The 12,883-nt window shown below is 39.3% G+C and overlaps 1 protein-coding gene across 11 annotated transcripts in view; it reads left to right on the plus strand.

The window, feature by feature from the left end:
* Window positions 1–12,883, plus strand: part of LOC126356163 (pericentriolar material 1 protein-like) — a 382,055-nt gene that overhangs the window by 256,334 nt on the left and 112,838 nt on the right. For 10 of the 11 annotated variants that reach the window (XM_050006912.1, XM_050006916.1, XM_050006913.1 and 7 more), the window contains exons 33-34: window positions 4,649–4,711; window positions 10,115–10,177. The exons of the other annotated variant lie outside the window; for it this stretch is intronic. In XM_050006912.1, coding sequence (XP_049862869.1) covers window positions 4,649–4,711; window positions 10,115–10,177 — 126 coding nt within the window. The remainder of the gene's footprint in view (window positions 1–4,648; window positions 4,712–10,114; window positions 10,178–12,883) is intronic. 11 annotated transcript variants of the gene reach the window in all.

Consider the following 12,883-nt stretch of genomic DNA (forward strand, 5'->3'; position numbering starts at 1 on the left):
TTCTTTTTATTTTTTTCCCCCAGTTTCTTCAATAATTTGACTTTACATTTCACAAAAGCTTAGTATAGTGGGACAACATCTAAGTGTTTCACTTGTGATGTGTCATTGATGTATGCTTACCTATTCCTTCTTAATAATGTTTTCTGGTTTTGATTTGTAACAAAACAATAATCAAATATTTTCTGTGGCCACCACTATAATCAGGCAGTGGGCAACCTTGATGAGAGGGAAAATATGCTATGCACATTGGGAACAGTTTTGATGTCAAGGAGATTACTATCTTTACATCTGAAGATATCATCTAATATCTCAGTAGTATCCTGGAACTGGATAAATAGTGTTACTTGGACACTAGCGAATAAGGCAGATCACCAAATGAAGCTTCATCAAACTAAAAAGTATGACCACATAATCTTCCAAATGTTGTAAGAAGATACACCATTGTGATGCATTGTATTTACTCTTGCTTGAGAGATTCTGGGTGGTACAGCGATCTCTGTTTTAGAGAAACATCTGAAATTGACACCTACATCCAGGACTGCTCCAATCCAAGACACTGCAAAGACACTGCAACTGGAGTAGAATGGGAAGTATCAAGACTCCTTAGGAAATTAGGTGGAATGCCTGCCACTTTCTGGCTCAGTCTCCAAATGGTCACAAATAGTAAACTCAGCATCATGTCATTATGAAGTACTACTCTCCATGACTTAAGACAAGACAAGGATATGTTTATTTTGCTAATGCCACTGTCATCATCTGTCCTGTACTGAATGTAATGGCAAGGTATTCAATTATTCTCCATATTGCCACATAAATAATGACCCCAATGGACCAGACTCAGAGGAAAACCTAGACCTTTCTCAAGATGAGTTCACATTCACCCTTGCCAGTAAGGGCTTGTGCTAATAAGACACTATCAAAAATCCGCATGGACTTTGTAATTAAGCATCTTACATCACTACTGACACTCCTTGTATACAAATCTCTGAACAAGTAGATGAGGTTACATAGGGAGGCCTCACTCTCCCATGATGTTTTTATTATTATTATTATTATTATTATTATTTTTTTTTATTTTATTTAGAGGAAACAATTTAGCAACACACTACACAATGTTGTAATATATTGCAGACTTTCCTTGACAGAGCACGTCGTCTCTGATACTGATAGTCTGTTAGGTGAGCTTCCGTATCCAAGATCTGAAAACAATTTTCCGACAGAGCAGCTATTCTAAAGAACAAATTTGTCACATATTCCACCAGGTGCAACCAGCTTGAGCAGCAAAATGAAGAACTGGAAGCACCCACTATCAAGGGTTTCGCATCATATATTGGTGTTATTTTCTCAAAAATTGGGAGAATCCACCAGTAGCATAACATTAAATGTATATTTTGTCCAATTGCAAAACTGAGGAACTTGTTGGGCCCATCAAAGATTGTACTGTCATAAGACATGATGCGTATATGAGAGCCAATGTCATTGTTGATTGTCTTATAGTGACTAGACATTCTGCACAGTGCAAGACCAGAGTGATGAAGAGCTTTATCATATTCACTTAGACCAACCAGATAAATGTACAGTAGATGAGATTGCCTTTCTGCAGGGAGTGATGTACGAGAAGACAAAGATTATGCCTTCAGTTTCATACTTAAGGGATTGTGTGATAAAGAAAGCTGTATGTGTTTCTACAGATGATAACCTTATCAAAAGGGACTCAGAATTAAAGGACCAGGAAATGATAGTAATTGTAACAGCAGAAATTCTAAAAGGTTGTGGAAGAGAGACACAATTGGCATTATTTAAACTGATGGAAAAAGGCAAGAAGAAGGAAAGTAGCAGTAATCACTAATCCACCCACTACACAAAAAAACATGATGAAACTGATCTCAATGACATTAGGAAGGGTGAGCAGGGGGCAGCGGGTACATCCTTAGTCCATGTAGTGTACAAAATCTTTTCTGCAGCTCTTTCCCGAAGAATTGAAGAAGAGCTGGATGCAGAATCAGGAGAATATCAGGCAGAATTAGAAAAGGGATTGGTCATGGGCAGAATAAATCAGTTATCTGAAGCTAATATTTAAAGAAAGGTTTGAAATAGGTAAGTTATTGTGTGGATTTGTACATTTTAAAAAGCGGTATGTCTCTGTACACAGGCTAATTTTATTCAAAACCCTGGAAGAATTTGCAATAAATAAGAAAACACAGTAACATTTTAAAGAAACATTAACAAATGCAAAATCCACCTAAAAATCATGGGAGAAATTTCAAGCCTATTTGACATAAAGGCAGGAATTAGACTACTCAGTGGCTAGCAACAATTTCATGTAAATACATACTTAAAAAAGTGACCAGAGAATGGAGGAAGAAATTGGAAGAATCTAACATAAAAGAATGTAATACAATTTGGCATGAAAAGGGATAATCTCAAAACTTATTGCTAAGCATATGCATATGTTTTAGCAGTTCTGGCAGGCACAAAGATGGATAGAAACACATTGAACAGCAGGAAAAGTGGGACTAGAAATCTCATTCAAAATAATGGAAGTAATGAGAAACAACAAGATTACACTATCAAAATCAAACACAAAGTATGGAAATAACAGGAGAGGAGACACATTTGAGTATCTAGGACTAGTCATCCAGCACAGTGGAGGGGTGAAAGAAGCCACCAGGGCAAGGTTGCAGAAGAAGCGCTTATCATTTCATTTAACAAAAGATGTTTACAATAAATATCATTCTTTAGAAACACAAAAATTCATCATTACTAGACTAATTTGGCCTGAATACACATGTGCAATCAGAAACACTATTTTGGGATCAATAAAAGAAAATTAATAAAACAGACAAAATTAGGAAAAGAAGATTAATGCCATGTAGGCACATCCAAAGAAAAAGTTGTAGCAAACTGACTAAAGGAAGTTTTGCAGCATATTCAAATACTGAAAAGCAAACCAAACTGGGTTAGGAAATTTTATAAAGGCGTAGAACAAACAGGCATAGATAAGCAAGAAATTGAAGACAGAACAAAACGCAGAAACAAAATTAAGAAGTGGGAAAATTTCTGAGACAGAGCTGTCCAAGAAAAAGAGGAGACTCATGATTCCATTTAAGTACAGTTAGAAATCCAGTGCTTGGTGCCAGATATTAAGAAAACCAAGAATTTCTGAGGACACCCCTGCTGCACCATAGTGGAGGACCCACCTTGCTACCAGCTTTGGTTTGTTTCCTGGAAGTTGTGCCACCCAGCAGAAGCACTGGTTACCCAGTATGTGTATATAGAAGACCACCCCTTGCTTCCCGATAGGGATCTGTGGGATTGCTGCCACCATCCATCTGGAAACAGATGAGATACCCGCATTGTGCAAACCAGTAGCAACTTGATGATGTTGAAGCATTGTGTCGATTAAATATTGTAAAATTTACACAATGTGATCTGACAGCAAACCTGAGAAGCAACATTTTTCCACTAACAGTGATTCTACTTAAGAATATTCCATCATCCACAAAGTGCTGTTCAATAAATTCATACCAATATGCAAATTTTTACATTTTGCCTTAACTTGTTCCAGTACCAGCTGTACATACTCATTTGGGAACTCATTCAATCATGAATTATATCAGCTGTGACTAATGTAAAAGTGATTTGCCACTTCATTAACTGTGCACTCTTCCTTACCCCTTTCAGACCCGATTTTTTTCTGGTGGAAAGAAAATTTTTATTTATGTGGTAATGCTTGTAGGTGATTTTTTAATGATTTTAGATTTATACAAAAATATGCACCTATTTTGAAAACATATTTTAGTGACGTAGCTTCTTATTATGATGTACAATAACTTATTACAGAATATTCTCTATTGTAATAAATAGTGAAATGATCATTCAGTAATTACCCTGCAAAATGACAATAGCAATATTCAATTATAAAGTGGAATATAGTGAACTAACCATATCTGTGTATTCTGGTGGTCATGGACTGTTGCGTAATGTCAGAACGAGCTGCGCACTGCTATATCGACTTGCTGATACTTTCATAGGGATGCCCTACATTTGGCAGCAATTGCACATGATGAAAAGGTTGATCATTCATGAATGTGTACCTCAGCTTTCCATTGGAAAAAATACTTCTGTTATAGCTAAGGCACAGCAAAAGTTAATGTAGAAAATTGTAGCCAAATGGTCTGAAAGGGTTAAACTTTTCTATCTATTTACAGGTATCTGTCTTGACCAGATCACCTTGTCTGTAATGTGCAGAAGGTCTCCAGAAAGTATTGGCCATGGAGACAATTTCAGACTGAAGAGAATGAACCACTGTACTTTCATATTATGATTTGTATGTGGACCTTGCACTGTTGTAATAAAATACTCTTGGGTAGATGCTTGCATTCACAGCTTTGTTTTCATCTATTCTTGCTTTTGCTGAATTATTGTAAGATGTATCAGTTTACAAAGCACTGAAATAAGAAAACTTTCCATTTTTATTTGATGCAGAGTTGTTTATATTTCCAAGGAATGTTTTCACTAGTTTTAAACATGTGGATTAATAGTTGTCCTTCATACTATTATTGAATTTACAATAATTTGATTTAATTGTTTGCTCACTGCAGTATCGTTATCATTGTATTTTCATTTTGTTATTTGTTTTCGCAAGGAACCAGCTGATCCTGTGACCACTGACAATATAGCAGAGAATTTTACCACAGCAAACAACCAGGTGTGTGCCAAAAAGTGTAAATATAGTACTTCCTCACACCAGAAAGATCAAAAACTTCATACACTGCATCCTTCACATCTTAAATAATAGACATTTAATACATACAAATCAAACTAATAAAAAAGTATCAAACAACAGAAAATACGGGATGAAATAACAATACTAATAATAGAAGTCAATCAATGGAAAATCTAGGATGGAATGTGACAATATTATGAAAAGGAAAGTTACTACTCACCATATAATGGAGATGCTGAGTCACAGATAGTCACAATGAAAAGGCTGTCAGAAATAAGCTTTCGGCCAGTATGACCTTCATCAAACTGTCATCTATTTTTGACAAAGATTGTGCTGGCTGAAAGCTTGTTTGTAACTCAGCAGCTCCGCTATATGGTGAGTAGCAACTTCCATTTTCATAATATTGATACTAATATTAGGCTAGATTTTTATGGAGGAGGCACTGAATGGCACATCATATTAATTAAATAAAGTGTGACACTTTGGATTCAGAGCAATTCTCGGCCAAACCTGTAGGTTGTTAGTGTTTTATCCTTCATAAATGGAAATAATACATGTGGCTAAACTGCTTGCAGATATGAATCCTGGACTAATTACTGCTGCAATATGTTTGTTTTTGCTTCTGTCACATTATATCTGATGATAATCTAGGTTTGTGCATGATTTCTTAATCATGGTGATACAGCAATATGAGTGTAACTTGTACATTAGAAGACATTTTAACCACTTAAATTTTGTTCAACAATGGGAGGAGACCTCGTAGCTTATACCTTCTGATCAACATATTGTGTGGCAGTTTGGAAATTAATTAAAAATTTTTCCAAGGTGTTATAGGAGCTGCTAGCACAGACTACTGTTGTTAATAATCTGTTGGCCCGTTTCATTGTTGCTCAGTGAGAGGAGCAGGCAGTTTCTTGACATCAGGTTTCACCTGTTCGTTCCCAGCTTATTCAACAATTCAGTGTAACATTTCACAAATACTTAATATAGTTGATCATTCTTCATGTATGATGTCATTTATATATTGAAAGCATGCAGACTCAAATTGATTTCGCTACAAGAGAAAGATTTCAGATATCCCTTTGCTAGAATTCTTGTCTCCTATTCTTCTGAGAGGGCTAAGCCTGATGCGCTCCTTGTTCTTTCAAACATTCTTGAAGAAGTTTAGTTAGCAGTTTTCTCTAGATAGTGTTTTCTGGTTTTCCTCTGTAACAAAATAACAATCTAATATTAGAGTGCTATTTTACACTGCCAGGGGAGGGGGAATTAGTGGAGTGGATCTGGAAAGACAATGTTGACTTTGATCTGATTACGGCATATTCAGTTTGGGTCAGTAGATGTTCCGACAGTGGTTTCAAAGACAGCTGCCAACAGATAGCATAGTGGCATAGCTACCAGTGTGGTATGTGTGTCTACCCTTCAATAGGGTATGCTCAAAGCCAGAAGGCTCATGGTGGTGCAGATGCGTGAAGCAAGCAGTTAGCCCTGCCATGGAGATACATTCGTGCTTCCTACAGCCAAGTGAGCAGGTGTGGAAGATGTCAAATTGTGCTCTTCCGAGTGGCAGGATGCTCCTTCTGGAGAATTGCCACACAAATTGGATGTGTGGTGTCATTTGTTTAACAATGCTGGTATCAATGATCATGAGAACATTCTCACCTCCATAGATGAGGTTCTGGATGTCCACGCAGCACAGATACCCAGCAGGATTGCCATGCTATAAGGGCAACAGTGGCAGATCATACAGATACCGCAGCACAAATAAGAGGACTTGTGAACCCAGACATGTCAACATGAACTGTTGCAAACCAGTTATTAGCATTGGGACTATGGGCACACCCACCTCCTGCCCATCTTCCACTCACATCACCACATTGACATGCATGGTTCGACCGGTGCTGTCAAAGGATCACTAGGAAAATGGAATAACATGCCATGATCCTCAGTGATGAAAGCAGATTCTGCCTGCATGCAAGTTGTTATCATTGGCTCATATGAGACAGACCTGATGAGTGCTGCCTCTTAGAGTGCATTGATCCAAGACACACTGGCACCACCCCTGGCCTTATACTTTGGGGTGTGATAAACTACAGCCCTCATTCACGTATGGTGTTTCTGGAGCAGACACTAACCAGCTCTTGGTCGTTAGAAGTGTTCCTTTGCCATCATTTCAACAGGAAGGTGATGTGTTATTCCAGCAGGATAGTCCTCACCCACACACCACCTGTGAAACTCAACATGCTCTGCAAGATGTGCAGCAACTTTACTGACCAGCATGATCTTCAGGCTTGTCTCCAACTGACCGCGTGTGGGATATGATGGGATGAGAAGTGACACATGCAACTCAACTACACGAATGGGCTTAGAAGGTGTGGCATAATGTATCTCAGGACAGTATTCACATCTCTATGATCACCTAGATGTCATAGTCAATGCCTGCATTGCCACGTGTGACAGCTACACCATATACTGATGTGGGTGTTTCAGCATGGGTTAATACCTGGTGCCTGAGAACCACTTGTACTACTCATCTGCAAATGTAATCGTTTCATGTACTCCACCTTGCAACAATAAATCTTCAGTCAATTGGAAACCTTCAAAATGGAACCCCCCCAGCATGTATGTGGCTTCCCAGAGGCATCATACACAGGTTACTAATGTATCACATGTGTCATACTGGACATTTCTCATGGAAATTGCCAGCCAGTCACCTAAACCTATCCCTGTAGTAAGGTATCCTAATTAACTGTGCAGACCAGGTCTAAGAGCTCAATTTTGTCCTCTCTATAAATAATCAATATGTGCCCAGAATTTATCTTTGAGTCTGCAGCAAATACTTCCTAACTGATCAAAACTGTATATTGGTCTGGGACCTGAAACCAGAACTTTGTGTTTGCAGGCAGGATTTGTACTCATGCATGAGCCCGAGCCACTCCATTGTGCTGTCAGAAATGAAACTTTTGGAGGTGTGTCATGAGTTATACCTGGACAGCACAATCAGTGAGAATATTGCTTGCAAAAGGCAACATTTTGGATTCAAAGCCTGGTCTGGCACACAGTTTCAAACTGCCAGGATGTTTAAATCAGTATGTGATCAGTTTCATTTGCCTTGACTATTGCTGCCACATGCTTCAGAATTGGACACAGCAGTGTCATTTACAGGATATCTCGAAGGTCGTGTGGGAATCTTGTCATTGAGTTTAGCAGCAGGTAGCATCACTCTGATCTTCCATTTTTGACACATTGGTGTACATTGGGAACCTATTAAGTATGACACATAGGTAACTGGCCATGTTTTCTTGTTGTGCAATTCCATTCTTGCATGTTCATCTGCTGTGGAAGCACATGGGCTAGGCATCTCCTTGTGGCAAGTGATTGGCTTTCCATTACAATGAAGGTCAGTCTCCTCTAGTGTATGCGTATATGCAATGCAGTAAATGAATTTTTTTTACTGAAACTTCCTGGTAGATTAAAACTGTGTGCTGAACTGAGACTCTAACTCGGGACCTTTGCCTTTCGTGGCCAAGTGCTCTACCATGTGAGCTACCCAAGCCCAACTCACAACCCGTCCTCACAGCTTTACTTCTGCCAGTACCTCATCTCATACCTTCTGAACTTCACAGAAGCTCTCCTGGAAACGTTGCAGGACTAGCACTCCTGGAAGAAAGGCTATTCCAGAGACATGGCTTAGCCACAGTCTTGATCCAGCACACAGTTTTAATCTGCCAGGAATTTTCATATCAGTGCACACACTGCTGCAGAGTGAAAATTTCATTCTAGAAACATCCCCCAGGCTGTGGTTAATCCATGTCTACGCAATATCCTTTCTTCCAGGAGTGCGAGTTCTGCGAGGTTGCAGGAGAACTTCTGTGAAGTTTGAAAAGTAGGAAACGAGGTACTGGTGGAAGTAAAGCTGTGAGAACAGGTCATGAATCGTGCTTGGATAGCTCAGATGGTGGAGCACTCACCCATGAAAGGCATAGGTCCCAAGTTCGATTCTTGGTCTGGCACACAGTTTTAATCTGCCAGGAAGTTTCATATCAGTGCACACTCCACTGCAGAGTGAAAATTTCATTATGGAATTTTTTTTATTGTTAATGATTTTGCTTAGTCACAATATTTTATTTGTGCTGTTCCTCTTGCATTCCCATTTCCCACCTGATAACCCATTTGTACCTGTTGTGGGGACCTCAGAGTGCTCTGCCCTTTTATACGTACAGAATTTGAAGATCAGTGCTCAGAAAGATATAGGTGTTTATTTTTTCCGTGCTCCGTTTGAGAGTGGAATAATAGAGAATTATTGCGAAGGTGGTTCAGTGCACCCTTTGCCAGGCACTTAAGTGTATTTGCAGAGTATCCATTGAGATTTGGATACTAAAGCAGCAAATGATTTTTTTCCTAAACAGTGTAATAATGTGGAGACTTGTTCAGTATGTGATACAGACTTTCAGAGATACAGAATTTGGTATATTCTCTTGCATGTATGTACATTTTTTGTTTTTAGAAATACCCTTAAGGCTGAACAACCAGTGTTGAATCAAGACAGCATTGGCATCCACATTCTGACAGTATTGACATGTTATTGCTGAGTCACTAATGTTGGTTAACATTGTTCTTATTATGAAGTGACACAAAACATGGGATGACATCTATTTACTTCCCTAAAGAGTGGTGTTTCCATGCTGTGTGAATGGAGCTAAAAAAAGTCAACTGTGATGTATAATATTAAAGTCTTGGTTTAATATGTTGGTCAGATAATTGTTCAAAAATGTGCATGTATAACATTTGTTAGTGTTTAAGTTAATGAAATAAGTTATATTTGACATTAGCTTCACACTTTATACAGATATAAAATAATAAGTTTTATAAATGAGTACATTTTGCTGAACACAGACTCTGTACTTTTAATCAGTGCTGTGTGTACTGCACGTCCTTAAACTGGCCCTGACAGACAGCTTGATACCAAACTCTGTGAACCATTGAATTTTCTTAATATGAATTGCACGAGAAGCATACATTCTTGTATTAAAATAGTAATATAATAATAAATAATAATAAATAAAATGCACCAGATAAATATGTTATTGATTCGTACTAACACGAAGCTGGATGTATGCATGCACCCGTAGCTATGTTTTTATCTCTTCTTGGTCATACTGAACTGATGTAACATGTACCATTTTTCACAGCCCGGAAAGAAAGAACACTTAACCTTCAATTTTTCATTTGATGTAGACTTGTTGATATTTCCAAGGAATATTTACACCTGCTTTAAACATATTTAATAGTTAATTTTATACATGTTTTGAATGTATAATAATCAGATATAATTATTGACTCACTGTAACATCATTATTATCCTTTTGTCTGATTTAATTTCCCCAGGAAGCAACTGAACCTGCCAGCACTGAAAATAATGCAGAGAGTTTTTCTTCAGCAATCAATCAGGTATGTGCCAAACAATGTTTAAATACAATACCTTTACACACCAGACTGGCCAAAATCTGTGGCTGCAGTTTCCAGCACTTCTCAAATGATAGTCTCTGTTATCAACAACTCAAATTAATAATAATAGTAATAAAGTTACACTTTGAATTTTGAACAATTTTCAAGTGTACCTGTTGGTTGTTGATGATTTTTGCTTCATAAATGGAAATACTTGGAAGTAGAAACTGTGGTCTGGAATGATATCATGGGATACTGCTGACAGCAATTCATCTGATAGTCCCATTACTACTTCGTGAAAGAAAAACATTGTTTTCTGACACCAGGTTTCACCTAGTTCTTTCTGTTTGTTTCCACGTTCATCCACAAATCAACAGTACATTTCACAAGAACATGGTATAGTTAAATTTAAATAGTATTTCAACATACACATGTAACGCATCATTTATAGGTTGAAGGCATGGAGATCAAACTGATTTTGTTCCTATATTGCCTAATAGCAATGCACGGGAACTGTCTTTGTAGAAGTTATTGTATTGTGTACTTTTGACATTGTTTCAGACATTCCTGATAAAGCATACCAGCCCTTTTCCCTTAATGGTCTGCTTTGATTTTGATCTTTAACAAAAACAGTCTAATATTAGCTTGTTATAAGAATGATCATAGCTTGCTATCAGGTGTGGCCATTTAGTGCTATTGTAATGTTGTACCCTGTGGCAAGAGTTGCAGATATGTCAGCTCTTGTAATATTCTACATTTGCTGTAGAAGTCACCAGCTATTCACCTAAATGTATCCCAGAGCTAAACAATGGAAGTCAAAAGTAGACAAAACGCAGAAAGTGCCCCCCCCCCCCCCACACACACACACACACACACACACAGACAGAGAGAGAGAGATATGCAACTCACGCACATATGACCACAGTCTCTGGCAGCTGAAGCCATCACAGTCTCTGGCAGCTGAAGCCAGACTGCGAGCAGCAGCACATGATGGGAGAGGCAGCTGAGTGGTGGGTGTAAGGAGCAGCCAGAGGTGCGGAGGGGAAGGGGAAGATATATCAGGATAAGGGTGGGGAACGGTAAAGTGCTGCTTGTGGGAGCATACAGGGATGAGGTGGATAGAGGGTAGGGCAGCCAGCTGCATTTTTGGAGGTAAGATGGAGGATTTGGGGGGGAGGGGGGCTAGCAGAAAAAGTAGAGAAGTAAAAAGACTGAGGGGGTGTTGGTGGAATAGAGGACTGTGTAGTGTTGGCATGGGAATAGGGAAGGATCTAGGTGGGTAAGGACAATGACTGTTGCAGGTTGAGGCCAGGAGGGTTACAGGAACATAGGATGTATTGTAGTGAGAGTTCCCACCTGTGGACTGCAGAAAAGCTGGTGTTGATGGGAAGGATCCAGATGGCACTGGCTGTGTAGTAGTCATTTCAATGAAGAACGTTGTGTTGGGCAGCATGCTCAGCAACAGGATGGTCAACTGTTTCTGGGCCAGAGTTTGTCGGTGCCCATTCGTGCAGACAGCCAGTTTGTTTGTTGTTATGCCCACGTTGAATGCACTACAGTGGTTGGAACTTAGCTTGTATATCACATGACTGATTTCACAGGTAACCCTGCCTTTCATAGGATAGGTGGTATTTGTGACCGGACTGGAGTATGTTGTGGTGGGAAGATGTATAGGACAGGTCTTGCATCTAGGTCTATTACAGGGATATGAGTCATTAGGCAAGGGGTTGGGAGCAGGGGTTGTGCAGGGATGGATGGGAATATTACATAGGCCCAGTGGACAACGGAATACCTCTGTGGGAGTGGTAGGAAAGATAGTGGGTAGGACATTTCTTATTTCAGGGCACAACAGGAAGTAATCGAAACTGTGGTGGAGAATGTAATTTAATTGCTCCAGTGTTAGGTGGTACAGAATCGTGAGGGGAATGCTCCTCTTTGGTTGTATGGTGGGACTTTGGATGGTGGTGGGTGACTGGAAAGATAAGGCATGGGAGTTATGTTTTTATACTAGGTTGGGAAGATAATTACAGTCTGTGAAGGCTTCAGTGAGACCCTTGGTGTATTTTGAGAGTGACTGCTTGTCACTACAGATGTGACAGCCAAGGGTGGCCAGGCTTTGTTGAAGGGGAGATATTGCTGATGATTGGCAGATTAGGTATGGACAAAGGTACTAAGGTAGCTATCTATGAGGTGGAGGTCAACATCAAGGAAGGTGGCTTGTTGGATGAGTAGGACCAAGTGAAGCAAAAGGGGGAGAAGGTGTTCAGGTTCTGGAGGAATGTGGAATGGGTGTCCTCACTCTCAATCCAGATCACAAAGATGTCATAAGTGAATCTGAACCAGGAAAGGGGTCTGGGTTTCTGGGTGTTTAGGAAGGATTCTTCTAAATGATCCATGAATAGTTTGGCATATCATGCCGCCGTGTAGGTGCCCATTTCTGTACCCCAGATTTGTTTGTAAGTAATGCCTTCAAAGGAGAAGTTAATGTGAGTGAGGATATAATTGGTCATGCTAACTAGGAAGGAAATTGTTGATTTGGGAACCATCAGGTGTTGGGGAAGGTGGTGTTCAATAGCATTAAGGTCACAGGCATTAGGGATGTTAGTGTAAAGGGAGGTGGCAGCAATAGTAACAAGCAGGGCACCATATGGTAAAGGCACAGGAACAGTGGAGAGTCGTTGGAGGAAATATTGGTATTTTTTATGTAGG

Source organism: Schistocerca gregaria, chromosome 3 (assembly GCF_023897955.1).
Source record: "Schistocerca gregaria isolate iqSchGreg1 chromosome 3, iqSchGreg1.2, whole genome shotgun sequence".
In the NCBI taxonomy this organism is placed as follows: domain Eukaryota; kingdom Metazoa; phylum Arthropoda; class Insecta; order Orthoptera; family Acrididae; genus Schistocerca; species Schistocerca gregaria.